This window comes from Gymnogyps californianus, chromosome 10, assembly GCF_018139145.2.
Source record: "Gymnogyps californianus isolate 813 chromosome 10, ASM1813914v2, whole genome shotgun sequence".
Taxonomy (NCBI): domain Eukaryota; kingdom Metazoa; phylum Chordata; class Aves; order Accipitriformes; family Cathartidae; genus Gymnogyps; species Gymnogyps californianus.
In genome coordinates this window covers 12,105,760-12,132,805 of record NC_059480.1, presented here as the reverse complement: position 1 = coordinate 12,132,805, position 27,046 = coordinate 12,105,760, and the positions used below count along the sequence as shown (strand labels likewise).

General features: G+C 37.2%; 1 protein-coding gene across 2 annotated transcripts in view; it reads right to left on the bottom strand.

Moving 5' to 3' along the window:
• Nucleotides 1-11,116: 11,116 nt before the first annotated feature.
• Nucleotides 11,117-27,046, bottom strand: part of ATP1B3 (ATPase Na+/K+ transporting subunit beta 3) — a 30,263-nt gene continuing 14,333 nt past the window's right edge. The window contains exons 4-9 of one of the 2 annotated variants that reach the window (XM_050902451.1): nucleotides 25,925-26,112; nucleotides 25,148-25,198; nucleotides 24,542-24,568; nucleotides 19,360-19,446; nucleotides 13,702-15,982; nucleotides 11,117-11,136 (exon numbers count right to left, since the gene is read on the bottom strand). In XM_050902451.1, coding sequence (XP_050758408.1) covers nucleotides 15,812-15,982; nucleotides 19,360-19,446; nucleotides 24,542-24,568; nucleotides 25,148-25,198; nucleotides 25,925-26,112 — 524 coding nt within the window. In that variant the 3' untranslated portion in view covers nucleotides 11,117-11,136; nucleotides 13,702-15,811. The remainder of the gene's footprint in view (nucleotides 11,137-13,701; nucleotides 15,983-19,359; nucleotides 19,447-24,541; nucleotides 24,569-25,147; nucleotides 25,199-25,924; nucleotides 26,113-27,046) is intronic. The other variant, XM_050902450.1, reaches the window with a different exon arrangement.

Sequence of the window (27,046 nt, the reverse complement as noted above, 5' to 3'; positions counted from 1 at the left end):
CAACAGGATTGAGCTTGTTTTTGAGAAAAACATTGTGGAAAAAAGTTGCTCAAAGTTGACAGTACATGTACCTCATTTAAAAAAAAAAAAAAACCACAACAAACAAAAAGCCCCACCCTACTTTACAATTTAATGTCCAGGAAATATTGCATCCTTTGGTGTTTTGAAAATAAATATAAAAATCTAGCAATTGCAGCCTTATTGGTTAGTTTAGCATTCAGAGAAACTTAGTATGCCATTATCCAGGGAAAGATGCCACCCTTCTGGAATTGTTACATTTTGACAAAGTAACTCACAAAATGTTTAGGAATATTATTTTCCCTATCTCATCAAGACATGCACCCAATCTATACCTAAGAGAAGGCCTCAGAAACAGCTGATCAATTTCCACGTCAAATTGAATGCACATTTCACACAGGCTTTTTCATTGTTTTCTTAAAAGTGTTAGGCCTTTCTATGTAACAGTTAAGTCTGCGAGGAAGGAATTCACAGTGTTCTCCTCAGCGTGCTGTATTCCAGTACTCTGTGTGCTACCCTTGTGTCTCATACTAAATCCTCTATCCTGTGAACACCCTTCAAACATCTATAGGCTCTGAACATACATCCTTCCAACCCCCTTCCCCATATTTTGGTAGCAAGAATCCAAATTACAAGAATTTAGGGAGCATTAAATACAGTCCCTCTTCATCATCTGTGTTGGTTTTCCAGCTCCAAAAAATACAAAAACACCAAGTAATTTCACAGTGCTTGTTTTTCCCCACGTGCACAGAAGACCCATGACTCAGTATTTTTAATCTCAAACCAGCTGAAAGTAAAGGTGAAAAGACTTGCAAAACTGTAAATTCATTCTTGTGTAATAAATAGAAACTCTAGCACAGACCCCTTTCATTTAAAATGTGTTGGCATATTTGGGAAGGCATTTTCATGAATAGATTTGGCAGACTCCGGTTAGCCCCAAATAACTAGCTAAAAACTCTTGTTATGTGGTTTTTATGGGCAAGAAGCACAACTGAAGAAATGAGAGGGTACAGTCTTTATCTCAGTAATAAAGATACTGCTCGGGGTGGGGGGGGTGGGGGTGTCTAAAAATCTGTACCTCCTTTTGTGTCAGTGCTATGTAAGTTGCTACCAGAAGGATTCTGGAACGTTAAACTAATGGTGAAGCTGGTTGGAATAAATACTCTTCTCTAAAGAATCTAAAAGGACAGGTTTTTGTTGTAAGCTACTTTATTTCTTTGTGCCATGTTTTCACCTGGGGATCTCCCCCCAAGAACCCAACACAGAGACTGAGAAAATGTTAAAGCATAAAAGCCCTTTTATTCTTCTAAGAAAGAAGTACTCGGCATGGTTCTCTAAGAATGGAGAAGTCTGCACATAGCTCTCTCTGAAATTAAAAATGCTTTTGGTTAGAATTTCTTTGGCTGTCCAATAAGATAGCATCATACAAACTTTTTTATATTTTTCTTCACATAAATCTGTATGTTCTTCTAAAAAAAAGGAATCAAGCAATGGTAACTGCTGCAGCATTAAGGTGCTCTATGCTAACAATAACAACAGAAACATTAAGACAACAAATCTTTTCCTTGGTTAAAAAAAAGAGTCTTTAAAATTGTATTTTGCTGAATTACACACATTCTGTTAGAAAGCAAAAAGATCTCAAAACATTCAGGGAAACCAGAAAACCACCAAATTTGTGTAGGTTTATTCTTCATTAAACTTTGTCTCAACCCCAAGTGTAGGATAGGAGATAAATTTGAACAATACTTCATTGTGGAAGTCCACTGTCACGAGTAATGTCCCTGACTGCGTGTGATTCGTGTAGGTTGCTCCTGAACACAGTTCAGCTTTAGTGCAGTGTGCCTGTCCTTCGTCTGCCTTAAGAACGACATCTCTTTGCTCTTGGGGTCCTACTTAATACCGAATTCCTATTCCATTGCTCCTACTGTAGATCGTTTAAAAGGCTCAAAAACCTAACGTCACTGGGATTGTCTCCTTGCTGAAACCACTGTTCAAGGGTAACAAAACACAAGAAACTGTTCCTATATATTTCACAGGATAAACAGTACTTCTCATCTGTCACAATGGTTAAAACAAGCCTGTCACACTGAAAAAAACCACAAGTTGTTGAAAGATTTGTGTTCCCGCCTATTGGTTCTTACAGCTGCCACCCAGACAACTGATTGCAGGCTTGATTTTGTTACATTTCGAGAATCCCTCACCAGTCATTCAGAGAACTCACAGATCCACAAACCGTAACTGAAAACCATTGTCCCTGGCATAGCTGAGCAGGAAGTGACATAAAAGCCTGCAACAATGAGATGACATCAAAAGGAAGTAGTACTGGCAAACAGGGTTCATGTTCTTCCAGCATAAGGCAGCAAACAGAGTTACAAAATGGCAAATTTATCTAAGCACCATTGTTTTACAATACATGAAACCCATACTCTCCTTTGGTTCAAATGACCTGTGCTAACCCAAGTTTTTATCATCTTGACAATAAAGTCCAGGTTATGCAGCATGACAATATACAAATATTACATTTAATTAATCACCATTAATTGAAGATTATTTTTCAAATATTAAATAACAAAAAATCCTATTCAATACTATACTATGTAAAAAGCAGCGGACCATTTTTACAGCAGCTGCTGGCATAAGTAAGACAATTATTTTTAATAAATAAGCACCACAAGGACATAAATTTCTTGGCACATTTAGGAGTTAAAAAATATTTCAAATGAGTAAACCACACAGACGATGGGAAAATGTCCTAGCATTTACCTGTGTACAATTTAAGCCTCCGGCTTTCCAGAATGAAATTAAACAGCATTCAGGGCTCTCAGTAACAGGACTAGGTTGAGGGCATGGACCAGAACAAGTTAATGCAAGGTAAGGAAGGGTGTGAACTCACCACAGATAGCTCACACACTGTAATTGCCCATGTTGCACCCCACAGAAAGCTTCTCTGTGGTAAAGGTAAGATTTTTTTTTTTAAGGGAAAAAAAAAAAAAGTGGAGCTTCCACAGTTGCCAGCATGTTTTAAGGCCACACCTTAGTTAAGCATCAGAAAAAGAGGTGTTTGCATGTTCGTGTATTGTGTCAAGAGACAGTTCTTGTGCTTTAAATCTACTGCTGTGGAATGGCAACTTATGACCAGAACAGCCATATTACTCTCCTTTCCAAAAAACTATACCTCTCTCTTTAGGGTATATCCTGTATTTGCCAAGGTCCCGTATTTGCTTCTATCTGTTTTGTTCCTGTTTCAGTGATACAGGAATACATGTTCACCAGCTCAGTCTGCTCTTTAACAAGAGCTCTAGTGCACCTGGGGGAATGCCAGCTTGCAGGCACCTCTGCCCTCCTCACAGCACGAGGTCCAGCACAGCGCGCTCTGCAAGTGGAGAACTCTGGGCAGACTTACTATGACAATAAAGAAACACAAAGGCGTAACAGGCCGTTGACCTAAGGAAGGCAGGACAGCAGCACTGTACTCCAAATGGTGCGATGTAATGCCACCTGCCACTGTCCTAACACTTCCAAAGTTGGTTTTGCGCTCATTTCCCAGAAAGCAGTCGCATTTTGAGTTTTCACACCTGCAGTATCACCTAGCTATACTTATTTTGCACATCTTCCCCACACCTGCAGAGAGTAAGGTCGAACCGCAACGCACCATCTGGAACCACCGACAGACCACCTTCTCCTCTTTACAGCTCTACCAGATACACACAGGCTTTCACTTGCTCAGCCCCTCCATGTGACTGAGGTCGCTCGTTCTCCGAGCCCAGGCGTGCCGACCGAGGCGGCGTTCAGCTCCGTTACCGCCAGGCACTCCGCGCTGACCGCGGGGGGTGCGGCTCTGCAGCCGCTCCGCCGCTGCCCTCCCATCCTTTCTGAGGCGCCGGTCCGGTGAGGGCAGCTGTCCCTTTTCCCCTTCGCCCCCACCCCGGGACCAGCTCGCCGCCTGCCCGCCGCGGCCTGCCCCCTCTCCCCCACCTACCGCCCCCGTTACCCGCGCTACCTCCGTCCGTCCGTCCGTCCGTCCGTCCTGCGGAGAGGCGACAGCGGGCCGGCGGGCAGCTCTGGAGAGCCCCTCGCCCGCTCCTGCAGCGGCTAACGGCCGCTGCACGCGCCAGCGCCGCCCTCCAACCGCCCCGCCCGGGGCGGCGGCGGGAGCTCGCAGGTGCGGTGCGGTGCGGTGCGGTGGGAGCACCTGGCCCCGCCCGGCCCAGCGGCCTGGGGGCAGGGGCACGCAACGGTTTTTTTAATATCTACTTTTTACCTTTTTTTAAGTCCAATTTAATTTCTCTTAAAAATCAACACAAATGAGGACGTGGAGGCTACAGTGCGGTCTCTTGTCTAAGTCCCGGTGAGGCTGTCTGGGGGAACACCAGTGCTGCCACCGCTGTGCACACTACTGAGTTTTGCAGTAAAAGAAAAAAAATGTCTTATTTGCATAGAACCGTCCCTACATAGGATTTAAATAGACTCAGAACCAGAAGGCAAACAAAAGCTAAGTCAACCTTTTTATAAACATTCTTGATTTTTGAAGAGTTTGGAATTAGCAAAGCTTGACTGGAAACACCTCTTCACGTAACCGAACCCCTTAAAAATCACTAGTTCATGGCTGCCTGCAATAAAAGACGCCAGATAGAGAGCAATGTGTTACAAGTCTGGAAGATGAATCGGCGCGCATGTCTTTCGCCAGGTGACTTCGGCCCGTAGTGTGCGGGGGGGGAGGAGAACCCCTTCCTCCCCAGGAGAGCCCTCCTGGCGCTGCCTGCAGTGGGGCTCAGCAGCTGCGCTGCAGTACTGACACGTTTAGACAGCGTGGCCTGACTGCCACGATTGACCCTCAAAACAAGGCCCATCACAAGCCTCCATTAGAAGTATTTTAGGACTTGAAATTCCAGAGTTTGAAGCATGCTGTAGGTCAGCAGCGTTCAGCTGCTAGAATCGGAGAGTCTATTTTTATTAAAAAATAATTAAGAAAAAGTGGCCAAAACCCAACAGTTTCTGATAGATGCTTTAACCTATTCTCCTTTTAAAGCCTTCCACAGCAGTGCCTGGGACTTCTCCAACTGTTAGTCCTTGTATGGACGCCCTGACTGGATTTATGAAATTCAGGGAGCCACTCCCATAGAAAGTAGCCTCTCACCATGAGGAAGAAAGATAGTTACTCCAAAATTCTGAACATACAATCAAAGTAATACAGAATAATCATGACAGGGAGAATACATTCATATGAAGTGTGTGAAATCTATATGGTGTTAATTCAGGAAAAAATAAGTGATTCAACTAAACACTTACATCTAATGGGTGGTGAATCTCTGAAGGTGAAAAACCTTAACTGTTTTAAATACATTAGAGAGTTAAAAAATACAAACAGCTCTGGAGAATCTGCAGACAAAAACCTGAAGATCAAAAAAGATCCAGTGCTTGCAAAACACCCTGAGGGAGACCTTTTTTTTTTTCTTAATTATCGTCATCTTAACACCAAGATAACATTTTCACATTACCATCACAAAGTAATTAAGTATTATTAACAGTAAATTAACCAAATTGTAGAAGAAGCTGCTATACCTATTGCTAATAAGATAACTTTGTATGAGATGTAAATTAATACAGCTGTTGGCTGTTTGCAGTCAGGCTAGCCATTCTGATGTAAGCCCAGGGAAAGCCCAGGATTTTTATTGTTATTATTACTTTTGAACCTTCTCACCTTTGATATTTTCTTATCATCTCATTAGCATGACTAAAGCCAAGTTGGAAACATTCTAGGCTTACAGACTTTATTCATGTTCTGCCAAGCTCCTACCTACAGTTTTCTGACATCAGGCAATATATGAAGACTATTAAATTAAGATTGAACGTGATAGGTCTGTTCTGTCTAGGGTCCATCGCCAAATGACTGAGTCAACTATATCAGAACATTTATCCTGAGCAGCAAATGAGGGGCAGAAGCTTTTGCACTGGCAGAGACCTGATCAGGTTTGTACATTAACTGAGGACCCTTCCAGCCCAGGTAGCTGTATGATTGTGTGTGTTCCTGAGATGACTGGTATTGAGCCATCTATTTAAATATAGGAAATGTGATTGGCATGATAACAAATGGGTATATCACCAGAGATGCAACAATTCCAGGAAATAAAGCAGTACTGGTTGCCGAAGATTTTTCATAAATAACTGCACAGTCCAAAGAATTCTTGCCAGACTCAGACATAGGTCTCATTAATTCATTTCATAGAGAAGTACCCCTATTTCAAACCTTTGGAAAAACGCATCCATCAAGTGGTATATTTTATGACTAATAAACGGTTCACAGTTAAAATAAATATACTGCACTAAAAGATAATTGCAACCAAATATACCCCACTGATTGCTAATGGATATAATCCCTCAAACTGAGAGTTTTTTTCTTGTTTCTATTCAACTAGTTAAACTGGTGTTAGAAAAAGACGATATGACAATATCAGTAGCAAGAAGAAGAAAAAATACAGAAGACTGCCCTTACCAGTGGTCAGACTCTTAAGATACAAAACCTGAAGGTAAGTGGCCCATGCACTGTTCTCGATGCTGCCCAGTGTAGTGAAGAAGTACAAGGGCATGGACACAGAGCGGGCCAACAGACATTGCTAACCAAGTGAGTCTGGTTTCATGGGTACGGGATGCACACACACCAGAAAAAGAATGCACAGACGAGCTTTGAAGGTGATACTACGTATTTCCAGAATTATTTTTTTCCTTCTCTATTTACATGTTTTTGTAACTATAAAGAAGGTAAAATACTACATAAATTGGATGCCTACGCATGTATTCCCCCTCTGTGCTGAAGCTATGAAACAGCGCTTCAAAAGAGGGAAAACGCAAGCACTGTACTCTGCTCAGTGCTCCACAGGGCACATTAGTGTTGAACTGAACAGCAGTGGCTGCTCCTGCGTGCAGAAACTGTAAAGACTTCTGCACTTATCTCCACAAACTCCCATTGGTCCTTACTAATCACCAGCAACTGTTCAGTCAGTGGAAGAGCTATTATAGATACTTAACTTTACATGATTTTCACTGTGCTACGTATGTTTGTTCTTAAGAGGAGCTTGGTAAGCAGGAAAATATAGAATCCATCTTTTGCAATCCAGAACAAGTTAAGGAGCCCTGTGCCTGAGCTCCCTGCAGACAAGAACAATGTGAAACCTCTGACAAGCCAGGCAGGCGACTCTGGCTGAGCAGATAGCAGGAATGTGAACGCAAGGGGCAAAGACATCTCACAATTCCAACAGCCATTCACGTCCTAGGGAGATTTCAGAGAGCTCTCTTGTCATGTTTTAAGTCATGGCTGCATTTCTGTTTGTCAGAGTGCATTTGCTAGTTGCACTGCTGAGTTTTTATATGCAAGTCAGCCTACAGCAGTTTCCAGTAATGGCATCTTATGCAATTTTTGACCTACTTTAACGCATTGAGGCACTTGGAAACACGAGATCCACTGCAGCAGCTTTCTGCTTGACTGTGTTACACTGCAACAGGAAGCAAGTCTTTAGACAAATACATTGATCCACTGAAACACAGGTGACAAAGAAAAACAAACTTTAATTTCAAGGTATTTCTCAAACCATTAGGAGCATCCAGATCAATCATCATACCTATTATTTTCAGCTGGAGACTGTACACATTATTTCAAAAAGATCAAATGGTCAAAAATCAGTAAGCTGTTACATATACACTGACATGTGTGCTCTTTCTCAACCTTTCCAGGCTGCAGTTTCCTGAAGAACACCACAAATCAGGGCTTGTGTGTGTTGTGATAAAACACTACAGGGTTAGCGATACATAGATCTTTTCTTTTGCCCCACCAGACAGCTATGTTGGAGAAGAAAGCTGTCATCTTCTAGACATCCTCCCGAACTCTAGCAATAAATGGAAGGTCTTTGAGGAACTACAGGTGTTATCAAAGAGGATCTTTGATACTCTTCTGTTATCTATCCCACTACCAAATGTGAACAGCTGGGGAGCTAAACACAACTACTAAAAGAAAGATAGCAAATAGAAGTATTCCCACTATTAATCCGAACTAATCTTTGAACAGGAGGGGAAGGAGCAAGAAAAAATTGGGATGACTATCCCTTCATCTTCCTTCTCCCACATGAGAAACAGGACTCCGATATAGTGATTTTGAAAGTTACAAGACACATTCCACAGTGTGTACATTTCAAATTTGTAATCTGATTAAGGTGTCTGACCACAGTTATTTGAGTGGGCCTGCAGACATTTGTCATTGCAAACTACGTTAAAGTTCAAGATCTACAGAGCACTCTTCTTTCAGAACAATCCTGGAAAGGTTTGGGGTTTTTTTATCCTCCCCTGGTTCTGTTATTAAGACATCAGGGAAGTTTTAAGCATGGCTGAAGCAAACACAATACACACCACCATCTGACTTGTATACCAGTACATGTGTATTCTGTGTCAGTGCTCAAAACAACTCTCTATTCTGACCTAACTCTCTCACCTTAAAAATCTATAGACACCTAGATATGATTTTGACATTAAAATCTCATGTACTTGATACGGTACAATCTTGATAACTGATTACTAATTTAACCCTATAGCACTTTTCCTATGCAGACAAAAAAATTAAGTCCAAATGACATCCAGTACTATCACTGACAGCTATTTTACCTTGTTTAATACATAGTTATCACTCTTGCCCTGCCATTCCAGTATAATTTGTACCTTACTACTACAGTGCCCCTAATGATCTTTCTTTTACTATTTTTCTGAAATGCCTCAGCTTTAAGTGAGGATATTACTACTACAGGTAAACCCTTAAAAATACAAGCACTTTGGTATATTCTTGATTTGGGGTCAATTACTTCTCTGTCATATTAAAGGGGTTTTATGTAATGAAGATTGTTCTTCACTGTGTTCTGGTTTTGTATCCTTTAAGATAATTAATAAAATTAAGAGGTGTTTCAGACTTCACCTGTAGGTTAGTGCATCACCTTGAACCTCAGTGCAAACCTTTCTATGCCTATCAGCTTCACTCTCATCTTTCATTTGAAAATTGTTTAAGTGATAGAAGACTAGATCTGTTCTGTTCTAGCTGGAATTTACACTGGGAAAATATATTTCTTCTGTCCTGTAAGGTGTCCCCAGTTTTCCTAAATTTAATCTCTTTTTTTCTATATAATTTTCTAAACTATGTGGTACATTACATGAAAAGGCTACTAAAGGGGCTAATATTTGATCATATAGCGCTCTCTTTCAAAAAAAAAAAACAACCCAACAGATTATATTTTACCACTTTAACTTTTCTCCTATCCATAATGCTGTTGGTTTGCATATAATTCACTTCAGACCTTCCCAACACTCTCTTAACAGCTTCAAGAAGCTTCCTTATACCCAACAAGGAAGTTACTATACAATCCACAGAAGCATTACAAACCTTCCCTGTCCTGTGCCCGACACCCCCTCAGTTCCCAACCAGTCCACATTACATCCTCCTTTTCTTAACAGCTATTGTGTTACCTTTGGGAAAAAAGTCTCCTCAATCCACAAGCATACAGAGCTATCAATCTAGACTGAGGGAACTACCTATAGGAACATTTCCCCTCTTTCAAAACTTACATCCTCCTGCCACACAACTTCCTTTCTCTTCCATAGCACAAGCGTTGTAAGACTGAAGATCAGACTGCACTACAATGAACCTGCAAGTCTTGTCAACATGAGCGCAAACTCCTCCAGTTCAAGCTGTATAGCTGGCCTCAGGAGATAGTACTTGCTCTTGGCATGCAATGTGTATCCATGCACCATCCACTGGAAAGACATATATATAAAACATCAAGTGAAGTAACTAAGACACTCCCAACCACCTAGAGAAATTTATCTGACTTCAGCTTTACTTTTCCAGAGGTGGATTTATTTTCTCTTGTTTTCTTACAAAGTCAAGAATCAGATTCATATCAAGAATCCCATTTCACTTTCTTTAGCAGCTAAACTTCTCTGTACTTTATTGGCTCACTATGCTGGGCTTCAGTCACTCGAAATGCTGAGGGTGGGGGAACAGAGGAGAAGTCTCAGAAAGCTCCTAACTTTATACCTGTGGCTATAGTTGGCCTTAAGTGAATAGCTCAATGAATTATTGAGCAGTTTGCTTAGGGATTTAGTAGGGGAACAAGAGGGGAAACAATGAGCTGCTACTGTACCTGCCACCTCAAAAGAAGGCAGAGCCACTCGTGCAACTTAAGAGTAGATTAAGATTTGTAACCTTATCTGTGGATTTGTTTTAAACTAACTTTTAAACCAACTGGGCTGAAATTTATTACCACTTGTAAGTAGTGTTTAAATTAAGCAATTTCTAAACCCAAAGAAATTTAAAGAGGAACTTACAGAATTACTGATGCTGTGCTAATTCTATGCTAACCTCTCCCTAAACTTAAAAGGCAAAAGAAGCAAAAAGAAGTCAGGAGTTAACCAAAAACCATTCCTTACACTAAAACTCACCCAAGCTCTGATGCATTACATTTTTTCTCATTCACAAGAACACTTAAAGTGTTCAGACAACTTGGTACTAAGTAATAGCCATTAAAATATTTAAAGTGTTAAGTAAGCGCATCTGTCCCATTTGTAGTTAGGAATGAAGTGGCAGTTTCTGAAGTTAGAATCTACAGCCACAGCAGGTTTAAGAGAGACCTTGTTAGGGACAATAAACCCTGGAGGAGTTATCACTGTAGGGGCTCTCTTGTGTCAGAAAAATAGAAAGAACATTAATACGCTCACAAGTCACATAATATTTGGGTACTGGAAGGACACATTTTTATTCAATACAACTGTAAAGCAAAGTCAAAAGATTATAAACCTCTCTAACACATAATATACACAGCTAAGTATACTTTCTAAAATAAAACATGGGATTACATTTTTTGTTTCAAATACATTGATACCTATCAGCTCTTTTAAGGAATTGTTGCCAAATCCAGATTAAACTCTTAGCAATTCCCTTCAGTTAATGCAAAATCAAAATGAGGCACTGCTTCCACAGCTACATGCAATACTCACTGTTCAGAGTTGCACCACATAAAAAGATTTAAGTACATACTAGTGAACATAACTTTGAAATTTCCTTTATTGGCTTCTTTAGGTGCTTGCCTGAGATTTAAAGAGACAAAGAAAGTCTTACTTTTAGTCATGAATTATTAGAGATATTTGATCCAAACAAACTACAGAGTGACATGCAAGCTTCTGATAACCCTCATGTTGCAGTGATTTTATGTTAAGAATCAGTCACCAAATTAACAGACTTCAAACTGCAATAACCTGAATTTTCAGCTTAGCTTTTCTGATTTTCTTCCCTGCCATTTAGACAGGAAGAAAAACTGTAGAAAGTATTCCACAGAGGAACTCACTCTGATCTTTTGTATTAAAATGCTTCTTCTAACAAGACAATAACAGTTACTGTATGTATTTTAACTGAAGGGCAACTAAGACTACTGTAAAATCAAGCCTCTATGATGGAGTCTTTGTCTACAGCAACACTGACTTCATAGTCAGGTAACTTCTAAGGTAAAAGAGATGTCCTGGTTTTGGTGTGTGGCCCAACACCTGTAACCAAACAAGCATCAGGACAAAGATTCATGATGTGAAACAGCTGAGGTTAAAAGTTACTTCAACTATTTATCCCCCACAGCGTAGCTAATACAAGTAAAGCTTCCCATACAGAAGGCATATTCTTAAAAAGTAAACTGGAAGGAAACCCCACATGTATTCTTTATTCTTACCTAAAAGAAAAAAAAAAAACAAACCAGAAAAACAACTCAGTATTGATGTAGAGGATGGGCTGAACTAAATAAAATAATTATATTCACCCAGTGTATAGCACGGGTAGAAAGCACAGTGGCCTCAGACCGTTTCCAAGTTTGCAACAGCTTGTAGCAAAGGGAGACCAGAGTTCTGCCTGTTGTAGGTGAAGTTTCTTCTACTCTCAACAGGTACAGAGCTAGATCTCACCTACAGCCAAAACTGAACAGTTGTTTCTGAACACATTTATGCCTCGAATATTCTATTAATACAATGCCAAAAAAATAATCTGTCTAAATTAAAGATTTTTCATAGTAGATAGTATTAACAGAATGATTTCTCCTATAAAAGTACTAGTTTCAGGTATACTGACTACAAACATATTAACATACATTCATTTAAAGGCTTCAGTAATTTGACAGTAGATTTAGCATGAATGCTGACATGTTTTAACAAAGTGCCTGACTAGCAAGAAGATGTACGTTTCACTAGCAGGGAAGTCAAAGCTCTGAATAATTGCAAAAAGATAAGATTGAAGCTTCAAGCATTCTGAGGTTTGGAAATCTGTACTCAGAGCTGCCCCCATATGTATCTAAACCTGGTATTTTTCAGTTAAGCCTTAAATTATACAATTAAGACATTTTTCTCCATCACAGAAGACCCATCTCATTTTGTAAGAAGACCAAAGTGTACTCTCTGAATGTTTAAGTATGCAAAAGTTCATGTTCAGCTTCAAGCTCTATTTGACTCATATCATCCAAAAGTTATGATGAATAAGCTTCACAGAGAGGTAGAAAAAATCCTGAAATGGGGAAAATCCAGGTTCAGTGCCAGGTTCCCGACAACACTGCATTTAAAACATTGTAGGAAATAAGTCTGCAGGGCTTGATGCAGAGAAATGTATTTTTCCTTTCCAAATCTCCTACTAAGAGAGACGCAGGGTGCAGGGGATTAAAAAAAACAAAACACAACACACCCCCAACTCTTGTCTTTGTCTCTATACTGATTCACAACTCCTTTAGTCTACAACTCTTCCTTCTACTCTTTATTTGCATCCAGATTTTTGCTTTTTCTCTCCACTGCTTGGGAACTACTAAAGAAGACATTTCAGTACAAAAGGAAAGGGTGTCTGTTTTCATTACTAGTGTCCTAGAAGCAGCATCATCCCCAGCAGGAAGTAATTGCAGGTCATCTGTCCTCAAGGGATCATCTTATCTACTGTGTGATCAATATAAATAAAACCTTCAGCTAATTTTGTCTCTTAACAATCTTATCTTCAGCTTCCCCTTTAACCCTGCGTGTGTGTGTGTTCATGTGTGGGGTGGCAGGGGAAGTGGGGCATGGCAAAGAGAAGAAGGTACCTCAACTGAATTGGACAGAAGTAGGCTTTTATGGTGGTATGAAACAGCACCTGCATCAACTGGCAATTTCACACTGTTCAGAAGTCCTTGTTCCAGACTTGAAGGCACCCAATAAGACAAATAAGTATTCACCAGTATAAAAGTTAAACATTTCAGGTTTCTGGTAACAAGGTAGTAAATTTAAATCTTTAATCATAATTTAAAATTAAGTCCAAGGAACCTTTACTGTAAATTTCACATGAAGAAAATGAGTAATTTTATCATGTCCTAATAGTCAATACACCGGTTTATTAATAACTGCTAGATCATTTACTTGCTCAAATTCTTAAGACACAGAAATAAAAATGAGGAAATAGTTCAGTTTAGTCAAATAGTTTAACACTAGACTCATTTCCTACATACATTTTACATGCTAATTTTGATAGCTGAACCCTTTCGAAAGTTTTTTCTTTCTTCCCCTCCCCTCAGCTGATAATCCTAATATGATTAAATAAAAAAAAAAAAAAAAAAACACTTCTACAAAATCTAGGGAGAACAGAATTTTATTGAGTTCTACCTGTCTGAAAAGTGCTGGTGAAGAGTTGCCATTTCATGCTTTGTCTATATAGATAAGTCGAAAGAGAAATTGTTGCAAAAATCAGCTCATTTGAAAACTGAGTGTTTCTCCAGAACGTCTTACCATTCCTAAGTGAACACAAACGTGAAAATTTTTTTACATGAAGGCAGTCCTTTTCATTTTCAGATGCAACATCTACACTTCAAGTTCCCTCACGACTATTAAAATACTTTCAGGCAGTATTAATATACAGAGAAGCAAGCAGTCATATCTTCAAGAACCCAGGTATCCCAGCTCTAAAAGTGCATGATTTAAAACATCAGTAATGGAATATTTTGAAAGAACATTCTTATTCAGTATTAATGCATGCTATTATTACAAAAGTAGCCATTGCATATTGTAGGAACAACAATTTTTCTTTTGTAGACAACAAAAAAGCATGCTGAATGGTATCAGATCAGTATAAATCTATTTTTAATGAGGTTCAAGACACTGTTCAAGTCCCATTAAGAGCAGCTTCCTCCAACTGTGCACCAGTGTAAGCTTGCACAGGTGTTAAAAGTTTTGCACTAATGTGGCTTAGACTGGCCTCAAACATTTTCAAAGCAGGGCATTAAGACTGGATCTTGAATTTTAGTAATCATTCATTTGATTTGTTTAAATAAAATATTAAAAACCACTATAAGAATTAGGCATAAAAACATGTTAAGTAACAAATTTAGGCCTAACTAGCAGAACATACAGGTATTTATGCAAATGCTAATTTGCTGTGGTCTTTAATATTGAAAAGACATCAGAATGTGGACCATGTGCTCAAAAAAACAAAGACCAAAACAAACAAAAACCCTGGGGAAGAGTAATATCCCATGTCAGCACAACTGCAGAAGTTATAACCCAATATAATGGGTCAACTTGGTTTAATGTGAGGAGCAGTCACAAATAAACCAGTCTATTTGTAGTCATTTTAGCAACTGGATTTTAAGTTAAACTGCAATTAATCTACTCCAAGTCAAGAGGATATTTCTATAAAGCAGTTGATGACACCAATTTTCTAAATGGATGATGAGGAAATACACAGAAAATCCAAGATGAAAGAGCAGACGAAGACGTGAAGCATGTTAAAATGATGCAACGAAACAGAGTATATAAATTAAACAGGAATGTTTAATCAAGACAATCCTTTTTTTCTTTTTTTTTAAACAGAGGTTCTTCAGGAAATTTTTTAATTGGAAAATGAAAGCCTATTCCCACAATAGTGAGGCCATTTCTTTCAAGCAGCTCTGTTGTACAACTGTTACCAGGACCCTAAACAATTTAAATTGTTGTATATTGATATTTCTGAACTAAAAAGTTTTAAAATATTGTATAGATTTTATTTGTGCTCCACATATTGCAAGCAATTAACAACACGAAGAAAGATTCAATTCCTCAGCTAGAATACCAAACTCTATACCAAGTATTACATGTACACAATACTTGCACAGTGACACGCACAAGAAAGTACTAGTTGAGCACTTACTTTCAGAAATCCATACCAACTCTTAAAATCCATTTCAATTCTCCCACGCCACCCAGTCTACAATTTAAGGCATCTCCACACAGCCATCCATCCACCCACCCACTCCCATACACACAAGTTACGTTGGAGGTGTTTACTCTTACAAAAAATTCACTGTGTCAATCAGGTACCATTTATTATTTATCCCTGTAACTGTGTCAGCATTGAGATATGACAGTTAAACCAGTGTTAAATCAATACAATATTTACATAGCACAGCACATTAAGCTTGAGACACTCACTTGGGGGATAAAACCACATTTTAGAACAGGACAAAGGTCACCATTATCATGTGTTTGAAAACAGCTATTTACAGGTCCCTATGACATAACTATAGTCTGTACACTGTTCCAATGGGGCAGGCAGAAGCAGGATAGGCATTTATTTTGAGGGATTTTAAACATACGATTTGGAAGCATATTATTATGCTACCCTGAACGCCATAAACCACCTTAACATTCTCCAAGGTGGTCTCATATCCTAGAATGGCATGTCCAGCTGATACAAAACAGACAACACAATGTTTACTTTGTGGAGAATTTTTTACTCCAGCTATTCAGTCATCTGAACTTTGAAGGCAATTCGTCCCAGAAACTTGTCACGGTCATCTTCATTTTTTAAATTAGGTGAGCCCAGGATCTTACACTCAATTGCTATTTCTTCTTTGGTACTGTTGGAGTTAATTGCTAGTTGAACAGCCACTAGAGGCTGTAAATAGTGAGCCTAGTAAACAGAAAGATGGGGAAAATATTTGAGATACCAGAGTAAGTTAGCATTTAAATTAACATTTAATCCATCAGAATACTTAAGAAAAAAGCTAATTAAGAACCTAACTTTTCAAAGCCCAGTCTGACTCAGGTAAGACTTTTTTTTCCAAGTTAGATAGTCAGGTATATATTCCTCATACTATTTCTTAACTAACACATTCAACATAATTTAAGTCACAGACAGTATCTTCAAGAGGCATATGACTTTACCTCTATTATATTGCGTCCAATTTTTCTAGAAACCTCTACTTGAAACAGCCTCCAAAATGATAGTCTTCTTTCCTATCCATTCCATTGTCTCTTCTGTTTGTTTTGGGTTTTTTTTTTTATCTGCTAGAGAACATAACTTTTCTAGCACCGTTTTAAATGTTTTTTGCCAAAAGCATGATTCAACAAATACTAGTAAACTAGCTTCCCTTCCACCCTATCCCATTTACTTGTTCAGCAACAATCCATTCTAAAATGTGTAATCTGTTTGATAGCTTTACACAGAAACCTTTTCTTGAACATTCTGACAGTATGCTGGTCAATCGTATTTGGTGGAACACTTACAATTCTTGACTCCATTCCCTACAATAAAAATTAAAATTTAAGAATGAATGCAGAATTAATTTTTTTTTTTTGTCAACCCAATATTATTTCTCAAGTCCAATTAAATTAGGAGAACTTGAATTATCCTGTAAGGTGCCTATGAATTAAATAAGAGCTTATTTATTATAGACTGTTAAAGCAGCATTTCATCCAATATTCATGAAGTATTTCCATAATTTATTTATATTTTTAGGTCAATACTGCTGACTGCTGATTAAGCAAAGTTATTTATTTTCTTGGTAAAAATTCATATAAGCCAGTGGACTAAATATGACACTACAGTATTAGACAAGTATAAGCCTTAAATTTTAATCAAACAAAATTTTGTGTTAGATTTTTTTTTTTTTTCCCTTATTAGCTTAAGAGACTCCTTAATACATTTCTGTTATTTTTAGGCTATCTTCTCTACTTCTCTACCAAAGAAAGCACTACAGAATACTCAAAGTCTCATTTACAAAGAATGATGGCATGGAAGCTGATGTGCTAAAATCTTTAATGTGAAGTACTAGTAAGAAGTAGATTGAAATAGCTGCTTTCCTTGGATGGTGATTTTACTAGATCAGAAATTTTCCTGTGCTCCTATTAACTTCAAACGGGGAGGGGGAAATGCAGCTAGGCAAGACACCCTCAAAATTCTCTGGTTGTAAGCGTGATACCACACTTGAGGTACTGAGTTTTCTAAAAAAATCAGAAATAAAATTCCTGTGCTTCCTTAGAGAAGTCTTCTCATCGCCAAGATTTTTCAAATAGGTACACAAATTTCTATGATGTTTTGAAGACAGATGATACCAGAATGGACTTTTACTCAATATAAAATTTGGGGGAGGAGGGAAGAGAATCAGCATCCTCATTAAGCACTACAGATTGTCTAAAAAAGGTAACATTCCCTAAGGTCAGGGAGTTGGGCTCATTGTGCTGAGCAGCAAAAGGCAAATAACCATTCTGGATGACAACACTGTAGATATTAGTACTTTTATGGCTCCTACCTTAGCACAAGAGCAGCAAGATTAGTTGAATCCTCTTAATTCCTTTACAGAATAAAGTAATTCAACAATTCCACACTGATATAATATAAAAATTCTGTTGTATAGCCAAGAAATCAATCCAGTCTCGTGAGACCTAGTCAAATACCTCAACCTCTCACAACTCTTCTTACTGCCTCTTCTTTTTCACAATATACTAATGTTATGAGAATTGAGCCTCACATAAGCAAGAATCCCTCAAACCATAGCCCCTATTCCACATGACAAAGTGAACATGAACGGACATTGAACCAAAACCTAATAAATAAATAAAATTAATTTAAATTAATAAAAAAAAAAAAAGTAAAGCTTTTTCTTAATCACCTAAGTCAAGCAAGGAATAGCATTGAGTTTTGCCTGACTTCATTACTCTCCTTTAATAATCTTTCCTTTTCCATCAGTATAGCAGCAAGACAGGAATTTTGTCAGGGAAGTTCTTCATCCCGTCTTTGGTACAAACTACCTCCTGACATGTCAAGGTCTACTGATGCTGTATTTTGTGTGTCTTAGGGAAGCAGTGCTCTCTTTCCCTATTCTTTCATTCCAAGAAGGGGACAGAGTATGTACTGACTCTGCCTGTTGGAAGTACAGGTTGACGGTCTTTCTCTAATCTAAGAAAATGGATGGTTTACCAGTTCAAAAACTCTGGCAACAAAATGGAAAACACAGAACTACCCATAAGTAACATGAAAGCAAACGTGGAAGAAAAAGAAACTCCTTCCTCATTAGTAAAAGCCATGTGAGGATAAAAAAAGGTTACATGAACTGCTGCAAGTAAGTATAGAGTACACTGGAAAAATAACTGATAAAGGAATAATTTAGTACAAAAATCACTTTGAGGAAATTACAAACAACCACTGTGGTATACTACGGATCTAACAGATTTATGTTTAAAAAGTATTATCTTCAGTGGTGAACAGTGAAGACGTTTATTAGACTAAGTAACTCGGTCAATAAGAGGCAATATAATTTTATATTTGATAGAAGGTACGGATTTTCTGTATGTAGTTATCACAAGTTGATGCAAGAAAAGAAAAAAAATAACTAAATTCAAGTTTGAAAAGAAATTGGAGTTTTAATTCTATGTATTCTGTGTCCATAAAGTAGTGAGCTTTGTGGTTTTTTAAAACATAAGTGTTCTTCAATTAGATAAATAAAATTTATGTCAGAATACAATGAGGATAGATGGAGCAAGAAAAGAAAAACAAAGATAAGAAAATTAGAAAAAAAAAAAAAACACCTGCTACCTTGAAGTGCTTCTTCATAAAACAGAGCAAATAGAAAACATGACCACAGAGCCACAAAGAAATATAATCAACAATACCATAATGAACTATAAACTTAATAATCTATACATAAACCCCAAGGATTAACTGTTAGAAACGGTATTGTAATCTGAAGAACCTGTTTACTTTTCCTGCCTTTCCCTGCATTCAAAAAGATTCCAAAAGATATCAGTGACCAAAAAGCAGCAGATGCCCTTAATACTGCTAGTATACAGCCTCTTCTTTATTAGAACAATGCCCAGTTTATTTGCTTATGTCTGCTAAAGTGTATCTCTAATCTCATCAAGCACTGTGAAATTTCTGCACATGTAATATTCTTTATGAGTACCTCATTACAAAGTTCAAACTTCAGAATCAATCCGATATTAGTAATTGTAAATGTAAACAGAAACAACACATTTACAAAATGAAGACCATCATTAAGGCATACTTACATGCAAGCTTTTCCCATAGTATGGAAAGTACATTAAGTCAATCAAGCCTTCAGGAGGAAAATAATTTATCTCAACCATGCCTTCTTCCTGTGATTGGAGATAGCAGCAAAATTAAAAGTTAACATCCACTTGCATAAAAAGGAATAAAAAATTAGAATTATAACCCAATGATAAAGTGCAAGATCCCTAAAAAAAGGCAACTGAGCTACAAACTCTTAGAATAACTTCCAAAATAGATTTATTTTTGCCAAAAACAGTTACATGCTGCACACATCTGCTACAGTAAGGATTGTTAACTGTAGTATTTAAATTAGTAATCAAGTCAAGACAGCTTGCCTTCACGTTTGCCTTATGAGTCAAAGAAAAGGGGAGGGGGGAAGAGGATATTCATTGCAATGAATAATTTAACAACCAAAAAAACCCCATATATAAGCTAAAGTCCCATGTATCCACAAACAAGCCTGTATATTTTGGTGAAGCAAGAGCACATCTGTATTTAAGTTAAAGTTAAAGATTAATTTCTGTTTAAAGCCAGGTTTTTAAGCCTCTCAAATTTGGAACAATATAACCCTTCTCAAAGAACTATAGCCCCCTCCCTGCAATGGTGTACTCTTCCTAACATTTGTTCAGCTACCCTTGGAATACAGGCTACCTAAAAGGAAACCCAAGTTTAAAATGGTGATATTACTAGAGTTTCTGTGTGTCATCACCACCTCAGAGGAACAATATACATATGCATGCCTCATCACTAGACTTTCCCCTATAATCCCAAATCTTATAATAAGCAGCAGCTACCTACAAAGTTGCTGCCTAATTTCTGACTAAGGAGTCACCCAATCTGTAAGATATACAAAATATGTATATATGATTGAGCTGTCCCAGACACAGGCTATCAGTATAGCGATACACAGAAACATCTCCCTATATACAGTATTCCTCAGGATTGTCTATCCTGGCAGGATGTCAAACTACCACAAGTTCAAACCACTAGGAAATGCCCACATCTAATGTGACCTCCTATAACAAGGTAAACATTTTACCATGATAAAGAGAAATGCCACTAAAACACCCCCCCGCAAATGCATCTTCAGAACATCACTGCTTGGTTCAGTGTAATTCACAAGTTCAAAGTGCATTAATAACTTTCATTGGTTTTCCTATATTACCATATACAACAGCTGCAATTTTAAAAAAATACACTACAAAGTTCAGAAGATAACTGCAGTAACAGAACTAGGCAAAAGAGGAACACAAAGATCAAAAAATAGTAAAGAATAAACCACAGCTCAAAAATACCTTCTTACCTCCTCAAAAGAAAATACAATATGTTGTTTAGTATATGGCCACATTCTTGTTCCTTTGCAGTCTAAATTATTGCAATTCATCAATATATGTTTATTAAGTATTTTGGACCTTGAGCTAGCAAATATAATTACTAAGTAGAAATGTGTTGCTTTTCACCATTATTCTTTATTTTATTTAAAGCTCATGCAGCTGAAAATACTCATTTTTCAAATATATTCCTGAAATAATGGTTAAAAAAATCAGAATACAGAATAACATAAGAAAGATAAATAGGAGTAGAGCTTTCTGGAGCAGCTAAACACAAGGCATGCATGCAGTCATAAATATATATGCATTAGGCTATCAGTGCAATAGCAGAGAGGTTCTGGGACATGCAACTGCCTGTCTCATGCAACTGCTGTGGGGTTTAGGGTTTTCTTTAATAATTAATTAATATCCCTACACAATTTAAAAAAACCCCAACACCTAAACAAGCTGCATTTGCTGCAGAGCTTCAACAATCAGTCCATTAGTGAGTGTCACTTTTTCTGCTTACCATTTACAATTTCCACAGAGTTGCAGGCAGTCAGCAAATCTAAAAATCAGACTACTTAGCTGGACAGATAGACTTCCACCTCACTTACTGGGTCTTTATTAAGATTGTGTCTTAGAAAGAATAATTTTGCAGATGTTAAAATAATATACAAAGACCCAGGGAAAGAACTTGGGCAAGACTGGTCTGTAATCATTTGAGAAGAAGAAATGGTATCATTGCACAAGATAAAGAGCAGTATCCATTAGTAGAAACTGTAAAACAGCTAAGATTTCTGTCACAAAAAGCAAGGTAACTCAGATGCTGAGTATGTTGACAATAGCAAGGCACAGTGTCATTCATACAGCCATTCTTCATTCTTGTAAACTAAAAAGCGACACCTAATACAAAGTCAAGATGGTCACTGAACAGCAGAAATATATATATTTTGGAACCAAGGCTATTTTTCTTTTCTGTAGTTAAAAAAAAATACCATGCATCAAATCTACCAGTTTTCAGTAAAGGTAGTTTTAACTTGAAAGAATACTGCTGCAAGATGTTCCAGCGCACAGGAAATTACACACCTCCAGCCCCAAACTAAAGACCTAAAATGCTGATCTTCAAACTTCTTGGAAATACAATCCTTTTTTGACTTGTTTCTCTTTGTGCAGATCCTCAAGACTACAGCAGCTCAGTTCCTCCAGGGTGCAGGAGGAAGAACCAGCTGTAATTGGTGTCTTGACACTGCAAACACTCACTTCCCTAATCTACAGAAATTACAGTGATGACAGCTACCACTATGTGGGGAGCATCCCCAACTATCAAGTGTGCTGACTTTGAAATCACAGATCTAGCTAAAATTTTTCTATTTAAAAAAAATCTCATAGGAAAAGTGCAGGGAGAAGAAAGAAGAATCGCCTCACAGGAGAATGTATTTGAGAGACTTGTACTCTTCATTAAAAAAAAAAAAAAATTTTTTTCCATTTAAAAGGCAGATTGTGTTAAGTGCAGGCAGACACTTCTCCAAATTGCTCTCAACATATGTAAAACTCTAGCTATAAAGAACAAGAAATATTTAAAAACACAGATGAAGGGGAAAGAAAAATTGGTAAACAGCAAATCTACAGGTTAAAAAAAAAAAGTCTGCTCTATAATGAAGAGAACATGATAGTAGGATTTCCGCTCTCCTCAATTAAATCACCTTTTAAGTAAAATCCATCTTTATCACTCAGATGTTAAAGATTTCTGATGTAAAATTTAAAATTACTAGTAAATTGCATTTCTGCTATGAACTGCACAAATATGCTCATATATTCTATGAAGCTAATACCCAGCACAGGGTTTATTTTCAGAAATGCGTGTCACCCGGATTAAACTTTGCAGTACACCCTCAATTCTTTTAATCCACATTTGCTGACAGCAACACGGGGGGGGGACGGGGGGACAAACAAACCCAAACCAGAAAAACCGCAACAGAATGCATCAGTTACTTAAAGACTAGGTAAACACGTTGAATAAGAGAAGCAATAGAGAAGTACAAATGACCACTACACTTCAACTTCTGTTATGAGCCAGTATTTAGGGAACATTCAAATACAGTGGCAGACGCAATGCAATTATAAATTTGTCTGCAAAATGCACAAAAGCCTATTGGCTATTCTTCTCCACCTTTCCAGTGTGCACACAAGAGGGTCACAATTCACATCCTTGCATCAACATGATCCAGAAGAGCCACAAGATATTATTTCCAGGTAAGCATTCACCTTATCCACTACAGAAGAGGAAGAGACCATTACACAACACTCATATCCTAAAGAGTCAAAGAAATAAAAATGGAATTGAAAACAAGGCCTCATAAGCTGATGTAAAGAACAGTGTAATCCTTTAAGTTTAAAGTAAGAGTTTCAATAAGCAAGGGGCATAACAGAAAGAAGTAGTTCTGTAAAAATGAAGCACAGACAAAAGGAGAAAATGAAAGTTGTTGATGCTGCTTCTTTGTTGTTTACAGAGAAGGATGAATTATAACCAATACTTAACCTTTCCTAAGCAGGTAAATCACAATGAGCTAGGGCGAGAATAGGCTAATTGAAGATAAAATAGATGCATTCAAAGTGGCAAAGCCTGACAAATATTTTCCCTGGAAGTCACTAAAGAACTACAAAGATTAATAATCTTAAAATTTAAAAACACCACACCTGTGTAGATCAGAAAAATTCTAACTGGATATGGTAAAAAGCAGTACTTCATACTTAAAGAAAGAGGATGCAAGAAAATACATACCATAACATACAACACAATTTATTTGTAAGTATCTCAACGGGTAAAAAAATAGCACAAAAACCCACCATGATCAACCAAGTTGTTACCAAACTTATTCTTTTGCTAGTTAAATCAGCTAAGAGGATAAGAAAAAGCATCGTCCGTGATTTGCTTAGTATAGCTTTTACCACTGTCTCACAGAGCATCCATATAAAAAAGCTGAAGAAATACAATCATCATAAAATAGGATTACCATCAATATTTTATAAATCACTTGAACATTAGTTCTCAACACATCACAGAGCATTTCAGGTGGAAAGGAAGATGACTGTCCCGGACCCTATTCAGTGTTTTCAGTAAGGACTTGCGAGATATAAAAGAAAGATCATTCATTGATAGCACCAAGCCGTTAAGTAGTTCAAAACACTTCAGAGAACTCGATCCCATTAAAACGATCATGAAAAATTACAGATGGGGGGCCAAAAATAGCAACATGAAATTCAAAGCTCTGAACTTCAAGAAATCACATCTACAAATACAGACTGGGAAATAACCAAAAGAAAGATCTAAATAGTAAAATGATTAAAGTAAAGACTCAATGTATTACAAATGGCAAATTCACCTTGAGAGACATTTCTACTTCCAATGTGATGACAGAGGGAAAAATTCTGTCATTAACAATACCTCAGCTAGAGGCAAACTTCAGTCCAGTCTGGGCTATTACATTACAAAAAATGATAAACTAGAGAAGTCAAAGAAGAACGAGTACTAGTAAAAGTAGAAGGAACTGAATTGCTTTATTCTAAAGAAACAAATAATTCCTCCAGCAGAACAACATTTTTTAAGAATGGACACAAAGAAATCAGTCTCAAATAAGAGAAGGAATCACCTTTACTTGCAACAGACTGTCATGGGGAGATCAAAACTTTCAAAGATTCCACAAAAATCAAGTATTAAAATTTATGCCTACCACAGATACCTAGGATGAAGGCAGGAACACTTACAGTATTTGTCTCATTAATTGCTGAAATTTCCCAGCCTACATTTTTATCAGTCACCTCAAGCTAAAAGCTATGACTCCATCCCTCGCTCAAGCTACTAACTTACCAAGGCTTTCACTGCTTGCCAAGCAGTCTAGGAAAAATATGCAGAAGTCAAAGTAATTATTATAGTTGCCATAAAACATTCTGTGTAAATCCATTGGTACACAACAAATATGCATAGATTAGCTGTTATTATAAGTAGTTTATACTTGATTTGAAGGCAACTTTCACTTGAACAGTAACATTAGTTTCCACACTGTGTCTTACCCATCATTTATAAAATTGTCTTAGGTGCACTTGCAGCATGGAGAAAAAATAAAAATATAGGTTATGAAATGGGAAAACAAAACACAACTCACAATAAATAAATAAAGAAATAAACACGACCACAAATAACATGTATGCATTTTCCTCGACTCTAAAGCAAGTCAGGCAGCTCAAATACATCTAAAGATGAAAAACCAACAACAACAAAGTATTTTTATAAGCACACTAAAGAAATTAAAGACACTAAAACTAAACTAGACATACATAAGATGAAAACAAGAAAAAAAAAGTAAAGTCTAACAAGAAAGGGAGTGAAATAAATGTTCTGACACAGTATATTACTTCACTTTTCATCCTAATCACAAGGAAAATTAACGACACACTTCTTACATTCAGAACTGACCTTAGATGTACAGTATATACGTGGTTCTCCTTCAGGCTTTAATCCAATTATCTAAAGGAGAGAAAGTTAAAATATTTATAGACTTTCTTCCCCTTTCCAGTTTTACAGACTGAATTTGAACTTTTCCCCCACTTAATATGACAGAGTTCATACAGGGAGCAAATCTATCTAATGTCATTTTTATATAAAGCACAATTTTAGACTAGGACTAAGATTTAAAGCATTGTTAAGTTAAAACTCAAATAGTTACAGTGGCCACAGAAAGGACTATTTTCTTATTTTACATTCAGCATGTAACATTAATAGCTCAAACGAGTTAGCAGGTCAAGTAACGTACAACATCACTGAAAAGTCCAGTAAAGTTTTCATCACCTTACATAGTTTAGGAGTTACAGAATGCATTACATTGTAATTACGTTTCTAGAATGCAGACATGAAGTAAAACACACTTTACCTGCATAGTGGTTTAGAATCTGTTACATAGAACAGTAAGCAAAAACAAAGAGCACTGTACTCCTTAAAACAGGGTTTTCAGATATTTTGATGCAAGTAATCAAAGCCAATACTTCCAAGTATTAGAATGCTCAAAAAGCTCACTTCATTTTACTCTCTGAAACACGAATTGCTAGATATTTTAGTAAATTACACTATTCCAGAAATGCAAATATCTTGAGAAGCAAACTGAACACGTATTTCAGTCCTTTTCTACAGTCATTTTTCATACAGTGGTAGTTGGGAGCACTTATACTAAGAATTAAAAAACAAGTAGGCACTTACTCTGTTCATTTTCACAAGCACGCAGGGAGTTCCTTTAGAATAGCCAAAGGTCTTATCTTCCTTTCCAGAGCATTGTCCAAGCTCAGAGAGGTTAAATTGACATGCCTTTTTAACAGCAACATCATTCTGATCAAAAATCCTTCCTGGTGTACAGTTTATGTTTTGGGATTGCTTTGAATCATCATATGCTATGAAACAGATATAGCTTGTAAATCAATGGTATAAAGCATACAAGTAGCCAAAAACTGCAGAAGCCTATATAAACATCTGCTTTATAGTTGTTACTTGTCTAGGAGTTTTCTCAAAGGACTATTTTCAGAGCACTATGTCTCTTATATCCATCTTAACAAACACTTACTTTTTCAAAGCCTATCAAGAAGTGGCACTGTACTTGAATGAAAGAATAAAAAGAGTATTACAAAAGAAATAATGCTATCCTGCTTTTTGAATCGTATCAATAATCACAACTTCATTAATTTCTGTACATAAACTAATGATAACCTAATTATATATTCTAAACTAATAATGTATTAAAATATAAATAATCAAATTTTTACCTGGAAACTAAACCAGTTTTCCCTTTGCACATGTTTATTTTATAAACACACAGGAAAACGTCAAGTATTTCAATGACTAATGTTAAATTGCCTCTACATTTACATCACTTATACTATATACATTATACTAACATCCCAAGTTGTTTCTCACTTTCTTGTGTTTCACAAGTACAGAGATCACATTGTCACAAACGCTCATCTATTCACATTTAACAGGTTTTGTTCCCTTCCCTTACACCCCTCCCCCAGCTACGCATAAACAAAGTAAAACAGAAAAAGGGAAAGTTCATCCTCAATGAGAGAGTCCAAAACCCACTGAACTGCAGGAGGCAGGTAATCATGAGATGTAGCATTCCTCCCATGAACCCTTGGCAGAGCTCTGAAAGAAAAGCCTACTCACAGAAGCTTTTAGTAGGCACCAAAACTACGAATCCAGATACTGATTCAAGTATAGCTTGTGTAGCTAACAAAGCAACTCATGCACACAGGTGAGATTTTACAGCACCTCCTCAATTCTGACTTACAACTTTTGACGGGTTAAACTTACTAATATTTTAAATTGTGT